Here is a 27,725-nt window from a genome sequence, read left to right on the forward strand (position 1 = left end):
CCTCTTCCTCATCTAGTTAAGTGATCTTTATTTGGCTGTGAAATTCAAAGGCTTGAGTACTTCACAGAAAAGGCAAGTGACACCAACACAGAAGAGAGATTAATGCAGAGTTTAGCACAAGCAAGCTTCATTCACATAAAAATTTTGCCCCACCATACAGTTAATGTTAAAAATGTTGAATTTACAGGCATCATTGTTACAGGTGACCTGTAACAAGTATACCTAGCAAACCCCTACCAGTCATGGACACATTATGTCAATTTATGGGGAAAATGTGAGATTCCATGTTGGAAAATACTTGTAGGTTGCAGGAATCAATTTTCACTTTAAAAGATGGAGAAAAAGAGTCAACGTGTGTGTTGAATCCTCATTTTTAGAGTGATTGTATGGCAACAAAATCTGTGAGACAAGTTTACAGTTGAATTCTTTGGAAGTCTGTATAACTGAGAAGGAAGGAATGAAGAATCTGTTAGTTTTGCTGACTTTCTGATTCTCCACATAAAAATAAAAAACTTAAATTTTTCCAGCTTGCTCAAACTGAATGCCATCTTATTATTTTTAATACCATTTACCTTGCGTATTTATTTTTGCCTGACGTGTCACCCTTAGGGATGGGCTTTTAGATTTTATATTACTGATTTATTCTCTCTCATCATACCTGAGAAGGAAACAACCACATCATTAGTTATTCCATTTTCTACCCCAGGAAGCAGGAGGTATAAAATAAATATAATAGTCTCTGACCAAAAGATTCATTGTCATTGTCTTTTAGTTGAGAAATGAGTTTTCTTGTGTTTTTTTTTCCCCATGGATATCAAAACACCTGAATTAATTTCAAAATACTTAAAAATGTTTTCACATATATAATACATACTGTTTATCTAATAATACATAATACTAGTATAGGAGAAAATGCGTTAATCTTTGGATTAGGTTTAATATGTTATATATACAGTGCATCCCAAAAATGTATACACACCTTGACTGATCATACAATCAGAGTTTATTAACATACAGCTCAATTTCAGAATTTAGAAGCATCTACAGAAATGAATATATTTTTTTTTTGTCAATGCCTGTTTTTATCTGATGACCTTTCATTATTAGGCACTGCTAATAATGCGAAGCAATGGAATCACAAACATAAAGAATCATTTAGTTTGTTACATTCCACAAATGAGTGAGATCATGTGGTATTTATCTTTCACTGACTGGCTTATTTCGCTTAGCATAATGCTCTCCAGTTCCATCCATGCTGTTGCAAATGGTAAGAATTCCTTCTTTTTTACAGCAGTGTAATATTCCATTGCATAGATGTACCACAGTTTTCTAATCCACTCATCTGCTGTTGGGCAGTAATTGAGTTAGGAGATGGTTAATAATACACAAAGATTTAGATAGTATTTTTAAAAAAGAATAATTTATTTCGGTATTTGTGTGCCCTCAATTCATTGACTGTTGCAGGTTTTGAACTGTAAACTTTATCTTTTATGTATCTCTATTAAAAAAAAACCTAGTGGCTCTTTAGGATACATTTTCTTTGTTCAAAATGTAGCCTGGCTTCACCCATTATTTCAAATCAATTAAACCTGAAAAGGAGTGAAAAGTGAGTTGTCAACTGTTAAATCATGTATACATTTTTTGGGGGGACACCCTGTATTTCGGTAATGTTTAATTTTTTCAATGTAAGTCCAATATTTTTGGAATAAGACCACCAGCAAAATAATGTTCTAGTGCAACATTATGTAATACCAGAGGCCCGGTGCACAAAAATTTGTGCACTCAGGGGGATCCCTCAGCCTGACCTGTGCCCTCTTGCAGTCTGGGAACCCTCAGGGGATGACCACCTGCTGGCTTAGGCCTGCTCCCCGGAGGATTTGGCCTAAGATGGCAATCAGACATCCCTCTGGCAGCCCGGCAGCCCTCAGGGATGTCCACTTGCCAGCGGGGAGCAGACCTAAGCTGCAGTCAGACATCCTTAGCGCTGCTGAGGAGGCAGGAGAGGCTCCCATCTGTACTGGCAGCCATCAGCCTGGCTTGTGGCTGAGCAGAGCTCCCCCTGTGGGAGTGCACTGACCACCAGAGGGCAGTTCCTGCATTGAGCATCTGCCCCCTGATGGTCAGTGTGTGTCATAGTGACCAGTCATTCCCAGTCTTTCTGCTGTTAGGGTCAGTTTGCATATTACCCTTTTATTATATAGGATAGAAGCCTGGTGCACAGGCGGAGGCCAGCTGGTTTGCCCTGAAGGGTGTCCTGGATCAGGGTGGGGGTCCTGCTTGGGTGTGTGGCCAGCCTGGGTGAGGGGCTGTTGGCTGTTTGCAGCTGGTCACACCCCCTTCAGGGTGGGGGTCCCGACTGGGATGCCTGGCCAGCCTGGATGAGGGGTTGATAGCTGTTTTCAGGCTGCCCACACCCCGTTTAGGGTGGGGGTCCCACTGGGGTGCCTGGACAGTCTAGGTGAGGGGCTGAGGGCTGTTTGCAGGCTGGCTGGCGACTGAAGCTCCAAGCCTCTCTTTTTCTTTTTCTTTTTTTTAAATTCTGGGATTTACCTTCTATCATTGAAACTTTGTTGCTGTCACTGCTCTGAGGCCACAGCCTGCTGAAAGCAGGTACCTGGGGTTTGTTCAGCTTCTATAATTGAAACTTAGTTGCTTTCAGAGCTCATAGCCAGGCCGCAGCAGGCGGGGAACCTTGGCTTCCTCCATCACTGGAGCAAGCAAGCCTCCTGCTCGCTTCAGCTGCCTGGCTGCCGGTCGCCATCTTGGTTGGCAGTTAATTTGCATATCGCCCTGATTAGCCAATGGGAAGCATAGCAGAGGTACGGTGGATTACCCATTTTGTCTTTTATTAGATAGGATGATGTGAAAAATGTAACACGTGAATTTCTTACCAAGTTTTTCTTTTTTATTTTGTGTGTGTTTGTGTGTGTGTGTGTGTGTGTGTATGTGTGTCCAGTTAATACTTCCCTGCCTGTACTGGTGGATACAAAGGCTGTGTTCTCTTGCCCTCCTATCCTGTTGACAAGTGTGGTCATAACAACATGGGAAATAATCCTCAGAGACAAGCCTCTCTGCATCAAAATCTACTGGAGAGACACAAATGAGACCACAGAAACAAACTGTACTGACGAGAGAATGACCTGGCTCTACAGACCTGACCAGATTCCTGCCCTTCAGATTGACCCAGTGGCCATCACTCATGAAGGGCATTACAGGTGTACAGTGGCAACAACTGATGGGAATTTTCAACATGGATATCAACTCCAAGTGCTAGGTAAGGAACATTATACATCGTGATGTTTCAGAAAACCAGATTTTGGACTTAAAGGAACATCTCTCTAAATTCCATGTCTAATGTGTTAGGACTAAAACTTTCTTCATCTCTGCAGTGGCCCCTGAGGTGACCCTGTTTCAAAGTGAGAGTAGAAGTGCGGTGTGCAAGGCAGTTGCAGGGAGGCCGGCTGCCCGGATCTCCTGGACGCCAGGGGGAGATTGTGTCCCTGCTTATGAATATTGGAGCAATGGTACAGTGACTGTCCAGAGCACATGCCACTGGGAAGATGGCAATGTGTCTATTGTGTCCTGCTCTGTCTTCCATGAGACTGGCAACTGGAGTTGCTCCATAGCGCTTAATCAAGGTAATTCTAGTTTTGTGTTTGATTTTCCATTCTTTCAGAGGAGTTGTGGTAAGAAGGAAAAAAGAGTGTGCAAAGAATCCTTCTCAAGGATGTTCTCTCCACCTTCTGTGTTATCTCCTTCTCTTACACCAAGTAAGTGGGATATGTAGAAGAATAATGCAGAAATTTGTTGTAAGGAGCCATATTTTAAAAGAATGAGGTGTATTCTTTAATAATTAAAATAAAAAAGAATTTAATGTTCACTTCTATCTAGTAGTAAATTGGCTTGAGTAGTGTAATTTCTCTGGCATACAATATCTACAACTTAGGAGTTCAATCTTTCTTTACCTTGCATTTGATTCATTCATAATCTTTGATGGTTGTGGGTGCAAGCAGTGGCTCTGGCTCCAGCAGTGGGTGCAAGTGGGGTCAGTGCTGGCAGCAGATGCGAGCACCAGGCGGGACCGTGGCATGCAGGAGCAAAGAATTTTCAGCAACCAACATAGGCTCTCCCTGATGACAGCAACCAGTGCCCCGCCTTAGTCTGGCACCCCCACTCACCGGCTCCACCATCCTGCCATGGCCAACACCTGCCATGTTACACGCGTGTCCCCTGTTGGTCAGCACACATCATAGTGATCAGTTGTTCTGTTGTTCAGTCTATTTGCATATTAGGGTTTTATATATATAGATTTCTTTATTGACATTCTCTGGTGAGATATTATTCTCCTGGTTTCCCTAAGTTCTTTGTGCATAGTTTTCTTTAGCTTTTTGAGCATATTTAATATTATTTATTTAAATCCTTTTGCTATTAAAAAAAAAAAGTGTTTCTTTAGCAACAGATTCTACTTATTTGTGAGCATTGGCTATACCTTTTTTTTTTCTTTTTAGAAAATAACCATATTTTATACACACATATGTATGAGAACCCAGCATACAAGATAGAGTCAGAGACCCTACATGTGTGAGAGGTTCTGGCCATACTTTCTTGATTTTTTTGTATGCCTCATAAATTTTTTGTTGAAAACTGAAGGTTTTAAACATTATAATATGACAATTCTGGAAATAAGATTCTCTCTTTCTGCGTGGATTATTGTTGCTACTTGTTATAGTTCTTTTTGTTTGGTTAGTGACTTTTCAGAACTAATTTTTTTTTTGACATCTTTAGTCTTTGTTGTGTGTGGCCTCTGAAGTCTCTGTTCTATTAGCTTTTCAGTCAAGTAGTGATGTGACAGTAATTCCCTTAAACATCTAGATTTTTTTTTTTTAAATCTAGTTTTTGCCGATGGATTTTGTGTGTGTATGTTAGGCCAGACCTTCAACATTTGCCAGGAAGTTTACACCTCTGTATTAGCCCTCACTTCCTGCTTGTGCAGAGCCTGAATATCAGCCAGAGGTGAGAGCTTGTGGGTGGCCTTCAGGTTCCCCAGTAAACTAGTACATGGGAGCTTTTCAAGGTCCTTAGTCTCCCATCTATTGCTTTATCCAGATTATTCCTTCCCAAGCTTTTTTGGTGTGTCTGCTGCTTGCCCAATCTTGTATGCCTTCCTCTAAGTAGCTATATATTTGTCTTAAAATGCTTTAACAAATGCCACCAGGGAGATTTTTTCAGTCCTGAGATATTTCCAAGGGAGGGGAAACAGGGCAAACCTCTGAGCCATTTCTTCAGAGAGCCACTAAACAGGTCAAAACACAGGACCACAGTTCTCGGACAACAACATCTTATAGTGGTCACCGCATTGTTACCTTGATTTAGTAAGAGACAAGTTTTCCTTCTCCCTCTTTTGTCACCTGAAACCAGTTCATCAATGCATTCACAAAGTATGTATTAATGTTATTTATATGTTTAAAAATGGTATTAAAAACAAAAAGAGGTCCATGTCCTCATATTTTTCCAGAGCACAGCCTTTGGCATAAAATGGCTTCTCATTTATCAGCAGCGTGACCTTGAACAATATTTAATATTAATAAATGTTAGTGCTGATATTTATTATAATAATACACATTAGCTATTATACTTGTTATTATAGTTCTCATTAAAAATTATTATAGGTGAGCCCTGGACAGTTTGGCTCAGTGGATAGAGTGTTGGCCTGTGGACTAAAGGTTCCCAGGTTCGATTCTAGTCAAGGGCATGTACCTCAATTGCAGGCTCCTCCCCAGCCCTGCTGGTACTCATGAAGGAGGCAACCAATCAATGTGTTTCTTTCACAACAATGTTTCTCTCTGTCTTTCCCTCTCTCTTCTACTCTTTTTGAAAGATCAATGGAAAAATATCCTCGGGTGAGGATTAAAAAATAAAAATTAAAAAATTACCTGAAAAAGAACAAAGTAGGTGGGATCTCAATACCAGATATCAAGTTGTATTACAAAGCCACTGTTCTCAAAACTGCCTGGTACTGGCACAAGAATAGGCATATAGATCAATGGAATAGAATAGAGAGCCCAGAAATCGTCCCGAACCAATATGCTCAATTAATATTTGACAAAGGAGGCAAGAACATACAATGGAGCCAAGATAGTCTCTTCAATAAATGGTGTTGGGAAAATTGGACAGATATATGCAAGGAAATGAAACTAGACCACCAACTTACACCATACACAAAAATAAACTCAAAATGGATAAAGGACTTAAATGTACGACAGGAAACCATAAAAATTCTAGAAGAATCCAAAGGCAACAAAATCTCAGACATATGCCGAAGCAATTTCTTCACTGATACAGCTCCTAGGGCACTTGAAACTAAAGAGAAAATGAACAAATGGGACTACATCAAAATAAAAAGCTTCTGCACAGCAAAAGAAACCATCAACAAAACAACGAGAAAACCCACTGTGTGGGAAAACATATTTGCCAATGTCATATCTGATAAGGGCCTAATCTCCAAAATCTATAGGGAACTCATACAACTTAACAAAAGGAAGATAAACAATCCAATCAAAAAATGGGCAAAGGACCTAAATAGACACCTTTCAAAAGAGGACATTCAGAAAGCCAAGAGACATATGAAAACATGCTCAAAGTCACTAATCATCTGAGAGATGCAAATCAAAACAACAATGAGGTACCATCTCACACCTGTCAGACTGGCTATCATCAACAAATCAGCAAACGACAAGTGCTGGAGAGGATGTGGAGAAAAAGGAACACTTGTGCACTGCTGGTGGGAATGCAGACTGGTGCAGCCACTATGGAAGACAGTATGGAGTTTCCTTAAAAAACTGAAAATGGAACTCCCATTTAACCCTGTGATCCCACTTCTAGGAATATATCCCAAGAAACCAGAAACACCAATCAGAAGAGATATATGCACCCCTATGTTCATAGCAGCACAATTCACCATAGCTAAGATCTGGAAACAGCCTAAGTGTCCATCAGTAGATGAATGGATTAGAAAACTGTGGTACATCTACACGATGGAATACTATGCTGCTCTAAAAAGGAAGGAACTCTTACCATTTGCAACGTCATGGATGGAACTGGAGAGCATTATGCTAAGTGAAATAAGCCAGTCAATGAAGAAAAAATACCACATGATCTCACTCATTCATGGATAATAGAGACCATTATAAACTTTTGAACAATAATAGATACAGAAGCAGAGTTGCCTCAAACAGATTGTCAAACTGCAGCGGGAAGGCCGGGGAGGGTTGGGTGGCAGGAGGTAGGGGGGTAAGAGATCAACTAAAGGACTTGTATGCATGCGTATAAGCATAACCAATGGACATAAGACACTGGGGGATAGGGGAGGCTGGGGGACTGACTAGGGCAGGAGGATAAAATGGACACATATGTAATACCCTTTGTAATACTTTAAGCAATAAAAAAAAATAAATAAATAAAATAAAAAAAAATTAAAAAATTAAAAAAATTATTATAGCTGGAAGCGGAGCTCTGCACTGAGACTGGGTCCTTCATGGTCATTTTCTGTCCAAGTAGATAGCTGAGTAGAGACTGGAGCCAACCAGAGCTGCAATGGAAGTTGAAACTGTGCAAAGATTAGACACAGATTTAGACGGGTGTTGTTTATGTTATTTTATTTTATTTATTTAAATTTATTGAGGCAACATCCTATCTAATAATAGAGAAACATGGTAATTAACCGTAACTTTGCTACCCTTCCCATTGGCTAATCAGTGAGATATGCCAACAAAGATGGTGGCTGGCAGCCAGGCAGCTGAAGCGAACATGAGGCTTGCTTGCTCCAGCGATGGAGGAAGCCAAGGTTCCCTGCCTGCCGCAGCCCAGCTCTGAGCTCCGGATGCAACAATGTGCAATTATAGAACCTAAACAAACCCCAGGTACCTGCTTTCAGCCGGCAGCGGGCTCAGAGCTTAGAGCACCAGTGATGGTAACAGAGTTTCAATTATAGAAGGTAAACAAACCCAGCCACAGCCTCAGAGCTGGAGCCGGCTCTCAGCTCCAGTGAGAGCTATCGAAGGTAAATAAATCCCAGAATAATAATAATAAAAAAGAGGCTGGGAGCTTCAGTCACCCGCCAGACTGAAAACAGCCCCCAGCCCCTCACCCAGACTGTCCAGGCACCCCAGTGGGGACCCCCACCCTGAAGGGGGTGCGACCAGCTGCAAACAGCCAACAGCCCCTCACCCAGGCTGGCGAGGCACCCAAGCGGGACCCCCACCCTTATCCGGGACACTCTTCAGGGCAAACCAGCTGGCCCCCACCCGTGCACCAGGCCTCTATCCTATATAGTAAAAGGGTAATATGCAAACTGACCCTAGCAGCAGAAAGACTGGGAATGACTGGTCACTATGACACACACTCACCACCAGGGGGCAGATGCTTAATGCAGGAGCTGCCCTCTGGTGGTCAGTGCGCTCTCACAGTGGGGATCTCTACTCAGCCACAAGCCAGGCTGATGGCTGCCAGTACAGCAGTGGTGGTGGGAGCCTCTTCTGCCTCCTCAGCAGCGCTAAGGATGTCTGACTGCAGCTTAGGTCTGCTCCCTGCTGGCAAATGGACATCCCTGAGGGCTGCCGGGCTGCCAGAGGGATGTCTGATTGCCATCTTAGGCCCAATCCCCTGGGGAGCAGGCCTAAGCCTGCAAGTGGTCACCCCCGGGGGGTCCCAGACTGCGAGAGGGCACAGGCCAGGCTGAGGGACCCCCTACCCCCAAGTGAACAAATTTTTGTTCACTGGGCCTCTAGTTGGTTAATAAGATCATATAGGTTTTAAGTGTACATTTCTATGATACATGATCTTGCATTGTGTACCCACCACCTAAAGTCAAATCATTTTCCTTTTTGCCTCCTTTACCCTTTACAACCCCCTTCCCTCTAGTAACCACCATACTGTTGACTGTGTCTATGAGCTTAAGTTTTATATCCTACATATGAGTGAAATCATATGGTTCTTAGCCTTTTCTGACTGACTTGTTTCACTTGGTATAGTGTTTCTCAAGGTCCATTCATGTATGGCAGTATTTCATCTTTTGTTATGGCTGAGTAGTATTTCATTGTATACTAGTATATGCACCACATCTTCAATTATCTATGAAAGGATACTGGTTGCCTCCATGTCTTGGCCACTGTGAATAATACTGCAATGAACTCAGGGGTGCATATATCTTTGTGAATAAATGTTTTCAAGTTTTCTAGTAGAAACCCAGAAGAGGGATTGCTGGGACATCTGGTAATCTTAATATATATATATATATATATATATATATATATATATATATATATATATATATATATATTGTTTAAAGTATTACGTATTACACATAGTAGTACATATATCTCCTTTTTTGTTTTCCCCATTGACCTTCCCCCAGCCTCCCCTAGCCCCTGTCGCATGCCCTTTTCCCACCCCCTCAGTGTCTTGTGTCCTTTGGTTGTGCTTACATGCATGCATACAAGTCTTTTGGTTGATCTCTTCCCTCCCCCCCCCACCCCAACACTCCCCAGGCTTCCCACTGTAATTTGACAGTCTGTTTGATGATTTACTGCCTCTGTATCTATCTTTTTGTTCATCAGGTTATAATGTTCTGTATTTCTCATAAATGAGTGAGATCCTGTGGTATTTTTCTTTCATCTGTGGTATTTTTCTTTCATAGCCTGGCTTATTTCACTTAGCATAATGCTCTCCAGTTCCATCCATGCTGCTACAAATGGCAAGAATTCCTTCTTTTTATAGCAGTGTAGTATTCCATTGTGTAGATGTACAATAGTTTTCTAATCCACTCATCTGCTGATGGGCACTTAGGCTGTTTCCAAATCTTAGCTATGGTAAATTGTGCTGCTATGAACATAGGGGTGCATATATTCTTTCTGAAACTTCATACTGTTCTCCACAGTGGCTGCACCAGTCTGCATTCCCACCAGCAGTGCTCCAGGGTTCCTTTTTCTCCACATCCTCACCAGCACTTGTTGTTTGTTGATTTGTTGATGAGTGCCATTCTGACAGGTGTGAGATGGTACCTCATTGTCATTTTGATTTGCATCTCTCAGATAATTAGTGACTTTGAGCATGTTTTCATATGTCTCTTGGCCTTCCTTCTGTCTTCTTTTGAAAAGTATCTAATTAGGTCTGTTGCCCATTTTTTGATTGGATCATTTATCTTCCTTTTATTAAGTTGTTTGAGTTCCCTGTAATTGTTGGAGATTAAGCCTTTATCAGTGATAACATTTGCAAATATGTTCTCCCATACAGCGGACTTTCTTGTTGTTTTGTTGATGGTTTCTTTTGCTGTGCAAAAGCTTTTCATTTTGATGTAGTCCCATTTGTTTATTTTCTCTTTAGTTTCCATTGCCCTAGGAGCAGTATCAGTGTAGAAATTGCTTCAGAATATACCTGAGATTTCTCTGCCTGTGGATTCCTCTAGTATTTTTATGGTTTCCTGTCTTATGTTTAAGTCCTTTATCCATTTTGATTTTATTTCTGTGTATGGTGTAAGTTGGTGGTCTAGTTTCATTTTTTTGAATGTATCTGTTCGATTTTCCCAACACCATTTATTGAAGAGACTGTCTTGACTCCATTGTATGTTTATGCCTCCTTTGTCAAATATTAATTGAGCATAGTGGTTTGGGTTGATATCTGGGTTCGCTATTCTATTGCATTGGTCTATATGTCTGTTCTTGTGCCAGTACCAGGCAGTTTTGGGAACAGTGGCTTTGTAATACAGCTTGAAATCTGGTATTGAGATTCCACCTACTTTGTTCTTCTTTCTCAGGATCACTGCAGCTATTCGGGGTCTTTTTTTATTCCAGATGTATTTTTGGAGAGTTTGTTCTAGGTCTGTGAAATATGCCATTGGTATTTTAATGGGGAGTGCATTGAATCTAGGTTGCTTTGGGTAGTATGGATATTTTAATGATGTTGATTCTACCAATCCATGAATATAGTATGTTCTTCCATCTGTTTATGTCTTCCTCTATCCCTTTTTTCAATGTCCTGTAGTTTTCCAAATATAGGTCTTTTACCTTCTCAGTTAAATTTATTCCTCAGTATCTTAACTTTTTTGGTGTGATGGTAAATGGGATTGCTTTTTTAGTCTCTCTTTCTGTAAGTTCACTATTGGTGTATAGAAATGCCATAGATTTCTTGACGTTAATTTTTTATCCTGCCAAATTTTTTATTTGGCATTTCAAATGCCAAATTCATTTATTAAGTCTAATAGTTTATTGATGGAGTCTTTAGGGTTTTTTTGTACAATATCATGTCATCTGTGAATAAGGACAGTTTTACTTCTTCTTTTCCAATTTGGATGCCTTTTATTTCTTCTTCTAGTCTAATTGCAATGGCTAATACTTCCAGTACTATGTCGAACAGGCGTGGTGAGATTGGGCATCCCTGTCTTGTTCCTGTTATTAGGGGAAATGGTTTTAGTTTTTGCCCATTGAGTATGATGTTAGCTGTGGGTTTCACATATATGGCTTTTATTATGTCGAGGTATGATCCTTCTACTCCCACCTTGCTGAGAGTTTTTTAAAAAAATGGGTGTTGGATTTTGTCAAATGCTTTTTCTGCATCAATTGATATGACTATGTGGGTTTTTTTAAATCTCTCAATTTGTTTATGTGATGTATCATATTTATTGACTTGCGGATATTGTACCATCCTTGCATCCCTGGGAGAAATCCTACTTGGTCGTGGTGTATGATCTTTCTGATGTACTGCTGGATTCGATTTGCTAGAATTTTCTTGAGGATTTTGGCATCTATGTTCATGAGGGATACTGGCCTGTAATTCTCTTTCATTGTGTTGTCTTTATCTGGTTTTGGTATTAGGGTGATTCTGGCTTTATAGAATGAGCTTGGAAGTGTTCCTTCCTCTTGAATTTTCTGGAATAGTCTGAGGAGGCTAGGTTTTAGTTCTTCCTTGAATGTTTGGTAAAACTCCCCTGTGAAGCCATCTGGTCCTGGGCTTTTGTTTGCTGGAAGCTTTTTGATGACTGCTTCAATTTCTTCCATAGTTGTTGGCCTATTGAGATTTTTAGATTCTTCCTGATTGAGTTTTGGAAGGTTGTATATTCTAGGAATATATCTATTTCCTCCAGTTTGTCCAGTTTCTTGGAATAGAGTTGTTCACAGTATTTTTTAACTATCCTTTGCATTTCTGTGGGTCTGTTGTTATTGTTCCTCTTTCATTTCTGATTTTGTTTATTTGGGTCCTCTCTCTTTGCTTCTTGGTGAGCCTGGCTAGAGGTTCATCAATCTTGTTTATCCTTTCAATGAACTAGCTCTTGGTTTTGTTGATCTTTTGTATTGTTTGTGTTTGTGTCTGTGTGTGTGTGTGTGTGTGTGTGTGTGTGTGTGTCTATGTCATTTATCTCCACTCTATCTTTATCATTTATTTCCTTCTGCTTACACTGGGCTTTTCTCACTGTTCTCTTTCTAACTCTTTGAGCTGTAGGGTTAGGTAATTTATTACCATTGTTCCTTTTTTTTTTTTTTTGCAGTAGGCTTTGTAGAGCTATGAATTTCCCTCTCAAAGACTGCTTTTGCTGTGTCCCATAGATTTTGGATTGTTGTGTTTTCATTGTTGTTTGTTGCCATGATGTTTTTTATTTCTTCTTTGATCTCTCTGGTAAGCCTGTCATTGTTTAATAGCATGCTATTTAGTCTCCATGTGTTTGATTTTTTGATTGTTTTTATTGTAGTTGATTTCCAGTTTTATGCCATTATGATCTGCGAGGATGCTTGATATGAATTCTATCTTCTTGAACTTGAAAATACTTTGCCTATGACCCAATATATGGTCTATCTTTGAAAATGACCCATGTGCACTTGAGAAGAATGTATATTCTGTGGCTTAGGAGTGAAATGTTCTGAAGATGTAAATTAATTTTATCTGATCTAGTGAGTCATTTAGAATTGACATTTCTTTGCTGATTTTTTGTTTAGAGGATTTGTCCAATGGTGATAGTGGGGTATTAACATCCCATACTATGATTGTATTGCTGTCAAGCTCTCCCTTGATATACTCTAGAAGTTTTTTAATGTATTTGGGAGCTCCTGTATTGGGTGTGTATATGTTTAACAGAGTATTTCTTCTTGTTGGATTGCTCCCTTTAGTATTATGAAGTTGCCTTCTATATCTCTTTTTATATCCTTCACTTTGAGATCTAATTTTTCAGATATAAGTATTGCTACCCCAGCTTTTTTTTCACTTCCATTCGCCTGAAAAACCTTTTTCCATCCCTTCACCATCAGTCTGTGTGTGTCTTTTTTTCTGAGGTGGGTTTCCTGTAGACAGCAGATATATGGGTCATGTTTTTTTATCCACTCAGTTATCCTATGTCTTTTGATTGGGGCATTTAATCCATTTACATTTAAAGTTATTATTGATAGGTACTTGTTTGTTGCCATTTTTATTCTTTACCCCTGTGTTCCTTCTTTGATTGCCATTTTGTCTTTTTACAGCAGACCCTTTAGCATTTCTTGCATTGCTGGTTTGGTGGTAATAAACTCCCCTAGTCTTTTTTTGTCTGTGAAGCTCCTGATTTCACCCTCAATTTTGATTGCTAGCCTTGCTGGGTACAGTATTCTTGGATTCAGACCCTTCCTTTGAATGACTTTGTATATTTCATTCCATTCCCTTCTTGCCTGATGTGTTTCTGTTGAGAAATCAGTTGCTAGTCTGATGGGGGAATCCTTTGTAGGTAACTTTCTGTCTCTCTCTGGCTGCTTTTGAGATTCTTACTTTGTTGTTGGTGTTTGCCAATTTAATTATAATGTGCCTTGGCATCAGTCTTTTGGGTTCATTTTGTTTGGGACTCTGTGAGTTTCTTGGATTTGTGTGTGTTTTTTTCTGCTTCCCAATATCAGAGAAGTTTTCTGTCATTATTTCTTCAATCAGGTTTTCTATTCCTTGCTCAGTTTCCTCTCCTTCTGGCACCCCATTATGTGGATATTTTTTCGTTTTGTGCTGTCCCAAAGTTCTCTTAGGCTCTCCTCCTGCTTTTTATTTTTTTTTCTAGAAGCTGCTCTGCTTGGGTATTTTTTCCTACCTTGTCTTCTAGCTCACTGATGCAGTCCTCTGCTTCTTCTAGTCTACTGTTGATGCTTTCTATTGAGTTCTTTATAGCAGCAATGTCATTTTTCATTCTGTCTTGGTTCTTCTTCATTTCCTATTGGTTCTTACACATATTGTTGAATTTGTCTTCCATTCTTTTCATCCACCTTATGACCATTTCTATGAGTTCTTTCTCTGACAGGTTGCTTGCCTCCATTTTGTTTACTTCCTTTTCTGGTGATGCCTACTTTTCTTTCACATGCGGGTTGTTTCTTTGTCTCCCCATGATTTCTCTTCTCTGGGTGTCTGGTGATATAGTTCTCTCTCTCCTGCATTGACTTAAAGGCACAAAATACAACACAACAAGGCACAATGCACAAGGCACTGAACACAAATGTATTCATGATACTAATAACCCCAAATAAAAGTGACCACCAGAGAAAAGAGAATTAGGGGATAAGAAAGAAAGAAGAGAAAAGGAAAAAAAGAGAAAAAGAAAAAAGAGGAGTGCAAAAATGAAATTGGGAAAAGGAAAAAAAGTAAGAGAGAAAAGAAAGAGAATGAAATAGAAGAGGGGAAAAAACTATTTATATGCAGAGAAAACTCCAATAGAACAGCAACTAATTCCAGTAAATGCCAGCAACAAATACCTAGAGAAGAATGAAAACTACAAACAACCACTAATATCAAGTGAGGCAAGGGAAAACAGAAGCAAAATATAAACAAAAAGCAAACCAAAAACAAAAAGAAAAAGAGAAGCAATCTCACAAACAAACAAAAAAACCCAATATAATCAGCAATCAAGCAAACAACAAAACAACAGAAAGAAAAGAAATTTGGATAGTGAATAAAGAGAAGAGAGAGGTGTCTATGGACTTAGAGCAAGGGATTGGAAATTAGATATATAATTAGGGTGAAATTTTAACAGGGAGTAAAAAGAAGGAATAGGGAAAATCTAAAGCAGGAATAGGGTAAGAGAAACAGGATAACAAAAGGGGAAAAGTGAGGAAGAGAGTGTTGGCATAAAGGTAAAGTTGAGATAGAGTAAAATGATGCTAAAGGAAAGATGAAAATAGAATGTAGATCACTAATCCCAAAATAAAATAAAGAGAAAAAAAAGGTAAAATAGTAGTGGTAATAATACTGATTAAAAATAAAAATGTAATAATTAAAAAGGTAAAATCAAGTGAGGAAAAAAAATTTAGTTTCTTAAGTAAAAGATTTAAAAAAATAAAAATAAAAATGTGCAGTAGTGAAGGTCATTCCCTTCCTCTACTGTTCTGTTTGGCACATCTATTTCCTAGTCAGGACAGTACTGAAGTTCCTGCGTTCCACTGTTCCTCAGTGTTGTAGGCCACAGTCCTGATTTTCAAGCAGGCAGTACTTCTTTGTTTCTTATGCTCCTTTATTTGTGTTTACATTAGAGTCAATTTGTCATTCAACCCCTGGGTGGCAGTGTTTCTGGATTGATCTCTGGGTCTGTAGGTCCTCTCTAGCTAATGTTTAGATTTTGTTTTCCCTGTGGCACTTAATACTGGTTTGGGGGAATGGGCTGCCCCAGAGCTGGTTCTCTGATCATTATTCCCGCTCTGATACCCCGGTTCTATAAAAACAACTTTCCTCTGCAGTTTCTTAGAGTGTCCCCAATTGGGTGAGCCTATGTATTGGGCTTAGTAATCTAAAACAAGGATTTAAAGAGGAAAAAAAAGAGAGAGAGGGAGAGACAGAGAGAGAGAGAGAGAGAGAGAGGGAGAGAGAGAGAGAAAAGGCGCTGCGGTTCAAGTCTGTGCAGTCTTTTTTCCCCTTGGGTGTTAAAATTTTTAGACTGCCCTTTTGCTCCCAGTTCAGCTATGGCTTGCTTTTTAGAGTTCCCTTCTGTTAGCAGCCTTGCTGATCCCCTTCCACATTCGCAATCATACCAGCCCCAGCGGCCCGGGACTTTTCTGGGCGCAGACTTCCCTGGATTCCCCAGCTACCACTGTGCACATTTCTGTCTCCTGTCCGGACCACAGATCTCACCTTATTCCCGGGCGAAATCTGACCTTTCCCTGAGGGGGTGCAGAGCTCCTCCAAATCCGCATGCTCGCGCTGTTTGGGGATCGGTGTTACCGCATTCACAGCTGTTTGCTGGGTGTTGTTGTTGTATATTCCCGGGATTTTCAGGCTTCCGACAACATCCGCTCTCCCCTTCAAGATGGCATGGTCTCCGTGTCAGAGCCGGTTGGGATCCCAGCAGCAGTGGAGGCTGCCTGGTCAGGGTAACCCCGACCGGCAATTCCCTACAGTCCCCTGGAATATAGCTGACCCTCAACTCATAAACAAACACTCCCCGTGTGACCACAAACTCTCCCTTCATTCTCTCATGCTCTATCTTGCAGTCTGCCTTCCTGTCGGCAGCCATTTTCCTTCTCCTTAGTCTTATATTTTTTGAGGAACTGCCATACTGTTTTCCAGAATGACTATACTAGTTTATATTTCCACAAGCAGTGAATGAGGGTTCCTTTTTCTCCACAACCTCTCCAACACTTATTGCCTGTCTTATTTATAAGAGCCATTCTAACAGGTGGGAGGTGGTATCTCATTGTGCTTTGATTTGCATTTCCCTAATAGCTAGTGAAATTGAAAATCTTTTCATATATTTGTTGGCAATTTGCATGTCTTCTTGAGAGAGGTGTCTGTTCAGGTTCTCTGCTCATGTTTTAATTGAATTATTTGTTTGTTATTCAATTGTATGAGTTCTTTATATATTAAACCTCTTGTTGGAGGTTTTCTTTACAAATATCATCTTCCATTCAGTTGGTTGCCTTTTTGTTTTGTTGGCAGTTTCTTTTGCTGTGCAGAAACTTTTTAGTTTGATACAATCTCATTAATTCATTTTTGCCTTTACTTCCCTTGCCTTTGGAGTCAAATTCATAAACATGTTCTCTACAACCAAGGTCCAAAAGTTTAGTACCTATGTTTTCTTCTATGTAATTTATTGTATCAGATTTTATAGTTAAGTCTTTGATCCATTTTAAATTACTTTTTGTACATGGGGACAAACTGTAATCTAGTTTCATTCCAATTTTCCCAGCACCATTTATTGAAGAGGCCTTTTTTTTTTCTTCTCTCCATTGTGTGTTTCTGGCTCCTTTGTCAAAAACTATTTGCCCATAGACATATGGTTTTATTTCTGGGTTCTCAATTTTGTTCCATTGGTCTGTATGTCTGTTTTCTGCCAATACTATGTTATGTTGATTATTGTATAATTTGAAGTCAGGTAGTATGAAACATCTAGCTTCATTCCTTTTTTCTCAGGATTGCTTTGATTATTTGGGGTCTTTTGTGCTTCCATACAAATTGATGATTTTTTGTCCTATATTTTAAAAAAATGACATTGGAGATTGCATTAAATCTGTATATTGCTTTAGGTAATATGGCCATTTAACTATGTTGATTCTTCTAATCCATGAACACAAAATATCTTTCCATTTCATTGTGTCTATCAATCTCTTTAAATAATGCATTGCAGTTTTCAGTATATAAATCCTTCACTTCCTTTGTTAAGTTTATTCCTAGATATTTTATTATTTTTGCTGCAATTGCAAAAGGAATTCTTTTTTCTATTTTTTTCTGAGTTTTCATTGTTAGTATATAGGAAAGCAGTGGATTTTTGTACATTGATTTTGTATCCTGCAACTTTACTATATTTGTTTATTGTTTCTGATAGTTTTTTGGTAGAGGCCTTAGGGTTTTCTCAATACAGAATCATGTCATCTGCAAAAAGTGACACTTCTATTTATTCATTCCCAATTTGAATGCCTTTTATTTCTTTACCTTGCCTAATTGCTCTGGCTAGAACTTCCAGAACTATGTTGAATAAGAAAGGTAAAAGTGGGCATCTTTGTCTTGTTCTGATTTTAAAGGAAAAGCTTTTAGTTTTTCACCATTGAGTATGATATTAGATCTTTCAATTCTTTATGATTCAGACTAGGAAGGTTATATTTTTCTAGGAACTTATCCATTTCTTCTTGGTAGTGCATAGTCTTTGATAGTATTCTAGTATGATCATTTGTATACCTGTGATTAGATGGGTGCTCTTGAACACTATTGATGCCACGGTTCTGACAGTATTTCATGACAAGTGACAGTGAAAGTTATACAACAGATGCTTCTCAACTAGAAATTTCTGAAGATTATATTGGAGGAAGTCATTATGTTATACAGCCTCATGATGATACTGAGGACATCACAAATGGTTCAAAAGAAAGTTTCAGAGAACAAGATATGTATCTTCCAATTGCAAATGTGTCAAGGATAATGAAAAAATGCCATACCTCAAACAGAAAAGATTGTAAAAGATGCCAAAAAATGTGTTCAAGAATGGACATGAGTTCATCAGCTTTATTCCATCTGAAGCAACTGAAGGATGCCATCAAGAGAAATGGAAGCCAACCAATGGAGAATATATTTTTTTTGCCATGTCTATCTTAGGTTTTGACAGTTATGCAGAACCTCTAAAATTTATACCTTTGGAAAATCAGAGAGGCAATGGAAGGAGAGAAAGGAATTGGTAGAGCAGTCACAGCTACAGATGAACTAAGTAAAGAGCCAATAGATCAGTGGTTCTCAACCTTCCTAATGCTGTGACCCTTTAATACAGTTTCTCATGTTGTGGTGACCCCCAACCATAAAATTATTTTTGTTGCTACTTCATAACTGTAATTTTGCTACTGTTATGAATCGTAATGTAAATATCTGATGTCCAGGATGTATTTTCATTGTTACAAATTGAACATAATTAAAGCATAGTGATTAATCACAAAAACAATATGTAATTATATATGTGTTTTCCGATGGTCTTAGGCGACCCCTCTAAAAGGGTCGTTTGACCTCCAAAGGGGTCGCGACCCCCAGGTTGGCGACCCACAGGTTGAGAACCGCTGCAATAGAGGGAGGCATTTACTAACTAGTTACCAGCTGGCTTAATGATTGCAGATAGTCAACAACAGAATGTTATGGTTTACACAAATAATATCAACAGATTTCTGGTGTTCAACAAATTCAGTTTGCATGATTTGAAGAAATGATGGAGTGGGGAATATAGAGAAGCAAGCAGAGTCATCAGAAGGAAATGACTGGTGAAAGGATGTTTCTTTGTATATAAATAGCTGCAATGTAGCTTCCTGATTCTTCATTATTTGAGATGTTAGTACTGAACTGATAATTTTTTTTCATAAATTATTTTAAAGAAAAATTGGATTTTTAAAGGTATTATAATATTTTTGTTTTGGATGAGAGTTTGTTGTTTTGTATGACTCCTGTATGCAAATTGTATATTGAAATGTATTACTGTCAGAGATTTGTAGACAGTTTCTTATTTTCATACTGAATCATGCTACTTGTGTAATTCAAGTAAGCAGCTGTGTCAATTTATGATGTTTGGCCTTTTAATAAAATATAATAGTAGAGTTTAAAATATAATCATATTCTATTAATTATTCCCCATAACATCTCTTATATTTATTTGCTTATTTCTCAATAGCTTTATTGAGATCTAATTTACATATAATTCATCCATTTCAAGTGTACAATTCAATGGCTTTTGGTGTATTTATTGAGTTGTGCAACCATCACCCTATCAATTTCAGAGCATATTCACCCCTCCAAAAAGGAAACCTGTACTCTTTAGCTTGTCCTCCCAGCTTCAGGCAACACTAATCTAATGTCTACTTCTATAGATTTCCCTATTTTGAACCTTTCATATAAGTGGAACTATTATTACATGGCTTTTGTGACAGGCTTCTTTCATTTAGCATAATGTTTTCAAGAATCATCTATGTTGTAGTATGTATCAGTATTTTCACATCTATTCTCTATTTTCCATTATCAATCTTTCATGAATTCTAGGCTCTTGTTGTCTATTTCTTGTATCTAGACCTATGCAGTTATCTCCAGTCCCACCTGACTTTCCCTCCTGTAGACCAAACATTCAACTTATTCTCTAAGTCGCTTTGGAATAAGTCCTTCCATTACCTTAAAGGCTTTGGTTCACTAATTATTTTTGCCCTCTTTTGTTCATCTGATGTTATACAAATTCTTTCTATAAGGCTGATTATGTAAAATGCTTGTTTTTCTCCCAAGGTAAAAACTAGATGCTGCCAAAACCGGTTTGGCTCAGTGGATAGAGCGTCAGCCTGCAGACTGAAAGGTCCCGGGTTCGATTCCGGTCAAGGGCATGTACTTGGGTTGCGGGCACATCCCCAGTAGGAGATGTGCAAGAGGCAACTGATCGATGTTTCTCTCTCATCGATGTTTCTAACTCTCTATCTCTCTCCCTTCCTCTCTGTAAAAAATCAATAAAATATATATTTTAAAAAAACAAAACAAAACCAAAAAAAACTAGATGCTATGACTTCCTCAAACTCTTAGTTAGCTCTTGCCTTCTACTCACCTGTAAGATTTTAAAAAGAAGAGTCTATATTCATTGTCTCTTCCATGTTACCTTACATCTACTCTTTGATTTACTTGTATCTTCTGAACAGAAAATGATCTGATATAAAGCATCAAAGATCTCCCAGATGCTAAATACTATATAAAATTGTCATCATTCTTTGTTAATAATTGGCTTCTTTACGGTATTTCATAAGTTCTCTTTGCCCTGCTCATTTGTCATCCTGCCATTTTCAGTTGGTTCTTTTTTTTTTAACCTTAAATCAAATTCTTAGTTTTCTTAAATAGATTCTTTTTCATCTCTTCCCACAAAGGAAGACATTTCTATGGGTTCCATCATTTGCCCTTTCATCTTCTAACCTTTCCCCTTATTCCTTGAGCAATCTCATCCATACACATGGCTTCAACCACTGCCTAACTCTTTACTCTCACATGTGCATTTTTAGCCCAGGTTTCCCTCTTTAGCTATACCACCATCAAAAACAACTTTCAACGGGACAGCTTCAGTTGGATGCATCAAGGGTACCTCAACTTGCATATTCATGAAATAGTATTTTTTTCCTCTAGCCTTTTATAAACTCTGCACCTATATTTTATATCTTGATAAATGACTCAAGTCAGAAAATTAAAGATATTATATAAATCACTCTTTATTTCCCATATTCAAAATCACTTACTATGTTTTGTTACCTTAAAAATCTTTCTGAAATCTGGACCTTTCTTTTTCTCCCCACTGCTTTAGTTGAGAACATATTTATCTCTCACCCAGATTATTGCAAGGTCCTGTGACAGGACTTCTGCTTCCTAGTTTACCTTCCTCCAATTATCTCCTGCATTGTTGTCAGAGTAACCTTTCTAAAATGAAAAACATGCTACTCTCCTACTTAAATGCGCCCAGTGGCTTCCCTTTGCCTCATGGAAAGCTAAACTCAGGGGTGCCAATCTCTATCTGCTGCTCTTCTTAGCCTCATATCTTGCTGTTTTCCAACCTGCACCTCATGCATGTGGGCCTTGTTGGGTTCCACAAAATTGGTATGCTCTTTTAGTCCTCTTTTCTCTTTTCCATGCAATTTCTACTTCTCCATAATGTACTTTCTTTCTCACACTCTCCTCTTCCATTCCATTTGATCAATTCCTATCGAGGTTTTAAGACTTGGTTTGATATAGATCTGGGGTAATTTTCTCTCACCCTACAGTTTGTTCTACTCTGTACTCACCAAATACCTCTTGCAAGCCTCTGCGTGAGCACTTCCATGGTTCTGTGATGGACTTCCCACTTCTCTGATTCCCAGTACAGTCTAAGCTCCTTAAGAATAGGAACCACATCTTTCATTTCAATATCCTCAGAGTCTGGCCCAGTACCTGACACATACAAATGACTGCAGAATTAGGTTCAAATCATCACAGATTTCATTTCTATATATCTCACTCTATGCTCCAAATATTAGTTGTTTGCTCATTTTAAAATATTTGCTTAAATGGTTTCTTTTTCTTGAAAAGTCCTTTTTTCTCTTAACCTAATTAATCCTGTTACCAATGAGGCCCAGTTCAAATCCTACCTCATCCTGACCTCCCAGTTAGAGTTCATTAAGCTTTCTTATTCCTTATCCTATCTAATAAAAGACAAAAGGGTAATTGACCATACCTTTGCTACGCTTCCCATTGGCTAATCAGCAAGATATGCAAATTAACCACCAACAAAGATGGCGGCCTGCAGCCATGCACCTGAAGTGAGCAGGAGGCTTGCTTGCTCCAGTAATGGAGGAAGCCAAGGTTCCCTGCCTGCCGCGGCCCAGCTCTGAGCTCTGTAAGCAACAAAGTTTCAATTATAGAAGCTAAACAAACCCCAGATACCTGCTTTCAGCAGGCTGTGGCCTCAGAGCTACAGCGAGCAGGAGCCAGCTCTCAATTCCAGTGACAGCAACAAAGTTTCAATTATAGAAGGTAAATAAATCCCAGAATAAAAAAAAAGAAAAAAAGGAGAGGCTGGGAGCTTCAGTCGCCGGCCAGCCTGAAAATGGCCCTCAGCCCCTCATTCAGGCTGGCCAGGCACCCCAGTGGGGACCCCCACCCTAAAGGGGTGTGGCCAGCCTGAAAACAGCCATTAGCCCCTCATCCAGGCTGGCCAGGCATCCCAGTGGGGACCTCCACCCTGAAGAGGGTGTGACCAGCTGCAAAAAACCATCAGCCCCTCACCCAGGCTGGCCAGGCACTCAAGCGGGACCCCCACCCTGATCCTGGACACCCTTTAGGGAAAACCAGCATGCCCCACCTGTGCACCAGGCCTCTATCCTATATAGTAAAAGGGTAATATGCAAACTGACTCTAACAGCAGAAAGACTGGGAATGACTGGTCACTATGACACACACTGACCACCAGGGGGCGGATGCTCAATGCAGGAACTGCCCTCTGGTGGTCAGTGCGCTCCCACAGGGGGAGCTCTGCTCAGCCACAAGCCAGGCTGATGGCTGCCAGTACAGCGGTGGTGGTGGGAGCCTCTTCTGCCTCCTCAGAAGCACTAAGGATGTCCGACTACAGCTTAGGTCTGCTCCCCGCTGGCAAGTGGACATCCTCTGAAGGCTGCCAGGCTGCCAGAGGGATGTCTGATTGTCATCTTAGGCCCAATCCCCCGGGGAGCAGGCCTAAGCCAGCAGGTGGTCATCCCCCGAGGGGTCCCAGACTGCGAGGGGGCACAGGCCTGGCTGAGGGACCCCCCCACCCGAGTGCACAAATTTTTGTGCACCAGGCCTCTAGTATGACTTATAATTTACTAGAGGCCCAGTGCACAAAATTCGTGCATTGAGGGGGTGGGTACCTCAGCCAAGCCTGCACCCTATCCAGTCTGGGACCCCTTGGGGGATCTCTGACTGCCGGTTTAGCCCCAATCCAGGGGATCAGGCCTAAACAGGCAGTTGGACATCCTTCTCACAAACCTGGACCACTGGCTCCTAATTGCTCACCTGCCTGCCTGTCTGGTTGCCCATAACTGCCCTTGCCCCCACTTCCCTGATCACCCCTCACTGCCTCTGTGTGCTGGCCTGGTCGCCCCTAACTGCCCCCCACTGCTGGCCTGGTCGCTCTTAACTGCCAGCCCCCCCCCCCCCCCCCGCCAGCCTGGTCACCCCCAACTGCCCTCTCTGCCAGCCTTGTCTCCCCACGCAGTCTGTGTTTGGTCATCTGTCCAGTTGTTTTGGTCGTGATGGCCCCTGACTTTTTATATATTAGGATAATGCTCCCTTAGCACTGTTTGCTCTCTTATAAGTTATCTTTTCATTTGTATGGATTTGACTTTTCCAATTGGATGTGTGCTTTTCAAGGGCTGTGATGTGTCTTCATCTTCTTCCTTTACTGTGCCTCGGAGATTGTCTGACAGCATTCTAGTTTAGTATTTGAGCAGGTTATTTAATGGATGACCTGACCTCTTGGAGCCAAGAACCAGACTTGTACTTAGAGTTCACACTCTCTTTGGCTCTCATTTTCATAAGAGAAAAAGCTTCAGAATAATGGTCCTAGTTGGTCCCATTTTATCTTTTCAACAATTCCTGGGGGCATTTCAAAGATGAATAAATGAAAGGAAGACATAAAATGCCCCAGTAAAAGGAGAATTATAGCAACTCAGTGAAAAAATCACCTCACTGTGTGGAAAGTATTATTAGATAGTGTCCAAAATATTAAGAATAATACCCCAAAGGACTAATATTTACACAAGAAATTAGAAAGTATATATCCTTTTTTTTATTAATCCTCACCCGAGGATATTTTTTCATTGGTTTGTAGAGAGAGTGGAAGGGAGGGGGAGAGACAGAGAAACATCAATGTGAGAGAGACACATCAAATGGTTGCCTCCTGCATGCACCCCAACCAGGGCCAGGGATCAAGCCTGCAACCGAGGTAGGTGCCCTTAACTGGAATTGAATCCAGGACCCTTCAGTACTCAGGCAACACTCTATCTATTGAGCCAAACTGGCTAGGGTACATTTCCTTTATTTAAATTATAAAATTGGGAAGTATTAGAAATGCTTACTTGCACTTATTCATTCAGAAATAATTAAAGCAACTATGTGTAAAACACAGACATGATTCCTAAACTCCATCATGAAAGAGTGATACATTAATGACATTCAAATTCTAACCTAGAAAGTGTTTTGATTATGATAATCTGAACTTTTAGAAATATTTTAAAGGGCTCTTTTAAACTAGCGACTCTAATTTGTTTATTAGAAGAATCCTTGAAACGACTCCTTACCCCTGCCTGTGTTCCCTCTGTTTAAAGGTGCGAGAACCCTGATATTTCCAGTGTCACACTTACTGATCATACTCTATCTGAAATCCTCTATTTTCTTGGTTATCCTGATCATCGTGGGTATCATCTACTTCCAGAGGATAAATGATTGCAGGTAGGAACTGAAGACTGAAAAATATAAACCCATTAGAAAGAAGACAGATTATCCAATGAACTTATCTGCATATATGCATAGCCCATGGACAGAGAACAGTGTGGAGGAGGCATGGAAAAGGGGCAGGGCCAGGGTGGAGGGATCAATGGGGGTGGGGTGGGGGAAAGGGGACATCTATAATACTTTCAACAATACAGACAAATTAAAAACAAAACCAAACAAACAAAAAGAAGACATCATTGTGAAACTTTGAGTTTCCAGTGTCCTGGGTAAAGCTTGGTACATTTTTTGGCACATTTTGTTTATTCTCTCAGCTCCTGCTCTGAATTAAAGCTTTTTTAACAACTGAGAGCCAGGGCAAAGGTGGGCATTGCTGGAATAAGAGCTTCTGCTTTACTGTAGTTTTTTCCGAGGAGAAACCTATCCTAGACCACCCTTTGAGAATTCCATGGGAGACCTAAGTGTTTACTTCCAAGTTTCTATACTTCGGAAGGCTTGTATTTATTCCTGAGTAATTGTATGTCTTATGTTTCTTTTTCCTAGAGCACGAGAATAAAAAATCTGGACGTCAATTTAAATTTGATGAGATATCATAAAAATGCAGCCAGTTGAAATCAGCCTTCAAGTTCAACATCTAGCTCAACTGCTCCTGTTACTCTTTGATACCTTTGTGTTTATAAGAACCAATGTAATAATTTTCAAGGCCTGTTTCAAACTATATATATGCAAAACCTTGCTGCCTGCCATTATAAATGTCTAGGATGACTCATCTACTTTCACCTTTGCTCTGGTTAGTTTTATTTGAAAATGAGAAAGTACCCTGCTTCTCACCCTAAAGAGGAAGATGACTCAGCAAAAGCCTACAACAATTCTGTGCAGTTTTCTGTAACCCTTGGGTTCTTTAGACAGTGCTTTCATCCTAGCGCAGCGATTTCCCCGTGTGCAGTAAGAATTTTTAAAACATGCCTACTTGACTATTTACTCAGGGGCACTGACTTCTTTTCCTTTAGACTGTCAAATAAAAAAATGACAATCACCAACACAACAATAGCAGTCTGGTGTGAATGAATCAAAATTATACCTATTTTTTCTTGCAAAAAATATATTTTTTGGTGTGCTGCAGAATTTTAGTAATTATTTTATGTGTGACATGAGATAAAAGGGTTGAAAATCACTGTCCTAACTTCTTGTTTCTTTGGCCCATTTGAGATGCTAATCAATGTTGCAATGGCAGGAGCAGCTACACACACTGTCTTCAAGTCAGCTCACAGCTGACTTCCCATTCCCTCTCCCCTTACTTGCTGACAGTTAGTGGGGCTGTTGTATTGCATGTTTAGACTGATCATTGAATAAACAGACAGGAATTATTTCCAGCAGTATGTGCATTTGAAAAAATTATAAGTTGATCCCAAATAAGGAGTTATTAGAGTCATTGGAAGCAGAGCTGAGTATCACCTTACTGCTCAGAGTTCCAGTGTCTCAAGTCTCTTTCTCAGCTTTCCTTTATCTTCACTCCAGGTTATCATGGGTTAATGGTTCTAGGAGTAATAATCCTTAATGAAACCCTAGCATCTTCTAGGACCACTGTAAACTGAAACCCTCTCTTCACTGATACATATGGCAATCCTTTAGTAAAAAATGTTCTTTTTTAAAAATGTTTTTATTGATTTTCGGAAAGAGATGAAGGTTGAGGGATAAAAAAACATTGATGAGAGAGAAACATCCATCAGCTGCCTCCTGCCCCTGCACAACCCCCACAGAGGATTAAGCCCACAAATCCAGGCATATGTCTTGACTGGGAATCGAACTGGTGACCTTTTGATTCCTGGGTCGATGCTCAACCACTGAGACACACCCTGGCCATGCAAAAGTGTTCTTTTATTTAAATAAAAAACTTCTTATGTAAATTGGCAGGTGGTTTGGAATATTAATTTTATTTTTTTAGCAAAACTTTAAGGGAAGACATGAATGCATACTATTTGGAGGATACTATATATAAGTAGGATAGTGTAATTGCTGAAAAATCTCAGTGTATTTATACCACAAAACATTAATTCTTGCTCATTTCATATTCTGGTGCAGGTTTTTGAGGCTAGGGCAGGGGGCAAGAGTGGTTCTCTAAGTTAGCATTTATCCTATGTCTCTGCCTCAGAGTATTTCCATTCAGTGATAATTGGAGGAGAGGGAGGGAGAGAGAGAAATTTTATGGGGGAGATTTTCATGAACAAGACCTGGAGTACTAATAACATCTCTCACATTCCATTGGCTGGAGACTTATCCTATGGTCACACTAACTTCTATGGAAGTTGGAAAATGTAGTGTAGCTGTCTTGGATTAAATAGTCAGGTTTGGGGTACATTTAGCCATTTTCTGCCTAAGAATAGGCAAATGCTAAGATTAATACATACTCCATTAGTAATTGAACATGAGTCAAGAAATAATTAAATTAGTAAATAATGTCATATATGACTTGCATTAGCTCTTTTCTCTCTTTTCCTTTTATAATAATTTCCTCATTTTTAAAACAGAGCATAGGACAGAAAAATGTCTAGTAATACAATTCTGTAACAGACTAAAAATGCTGTAGCACAGATTGCCAGTTGCCTGGTTCAGTGCTCACCTTCCCCTTTTTCCTTGTGGTGGATGATTATATTCATGACTCCAAATCTTCACCTCTCCTTCAATTCATGTAATTTTTCAGTGACTTTAGAGTTCTTTCCATAAAAAGAGTGATATCCTCACCCCACCCCATGCAATGTAGTTTGGCCATTCAAATATGGTATAAGTGGTAGTGTACCAGT

The 27,725-nt window shown here is 39.7% G+C and overlaps 1 protein-coding gene and 1 pseudogene across 2 annotated transcripts; both read left to right on the plus strand.

Annotated features, from left to right (window-relative positions):
* Positions 1 to 2,962: 2,962 nt before the first annotated feature.
* Positions 2,963 to 25,967, plus strand: LOC308517427 (cell surface glycoprotein CD200 receptor 2-like). The gene is made up of 4 exons (XM_081088574.1): positions 2,963 to 3,274; positions 3,390 to 3,638; positions 24,801 to 24,924; positions 25,468 to 25,967. The coding sequence occupies exons 1-4, from the start codon at positions 3,136 to 3,138 to the stop codon at positions 25,478 to 25,480; spliced, it is 525 nt and encodes a 174-aa protein (XP_080944700.1). The 5' UTR covers positions 2,963 to 3,135; the 3' UTR covers positions 25,481 to 25,967.
* LOC308516880 (nuclear transcription factor Y subunit beta-like) lies at positions 18,211 to 19,155 on the plus strand (annotated as a pseudogene). Its single transcript has 2 exons — positions 18,211 to 18,676; positions 19,047 to 19,155. The product of its transcript is annotated as a nuclear transcription factor Y subunit beta-like (transcript).
* Positions 25,968 to 27,725: the final 1,758 nt, after the last annotated feature.

The sequence above is a fragment of the Myotis nattereri genome, assembly GCF_964212035.1.
Source record: "Myotis nattereri genome assembly, chromosome: 3".
In the NCBI taxonomy this organism is placed as follows: Eukaryota; Metazoa; Chordata; class Mammalia; order Chiroptera; family Vespertilionidae; genus Myotis; species Myotis nattereri.

Bases quoted from the DNA above. Each gene is read 5' to 3' on its own strand.
- LOC308517427 (XM_081088574.1), top strand. From the start codon at position 3,136: ATGACCTGGCTCTACAGACCTGACCAGATTCCTGCCCTTCAGATTGAC. The intron at 3,275-3,389 runs GTAAGGAACATT...TCATCTCTGCAG, and splicing joins ATATCAACTCCAAGTGCTAG to TGGCCCCTGAGGTGACCCTG. The intron at 3,639-24,800 runs GTAATTCTAGTT...CTCTGTTTAAAG, and splicing joins CTCCATAGCGCTTAATCAAG to GTGCGAGAACCCTGATATTT.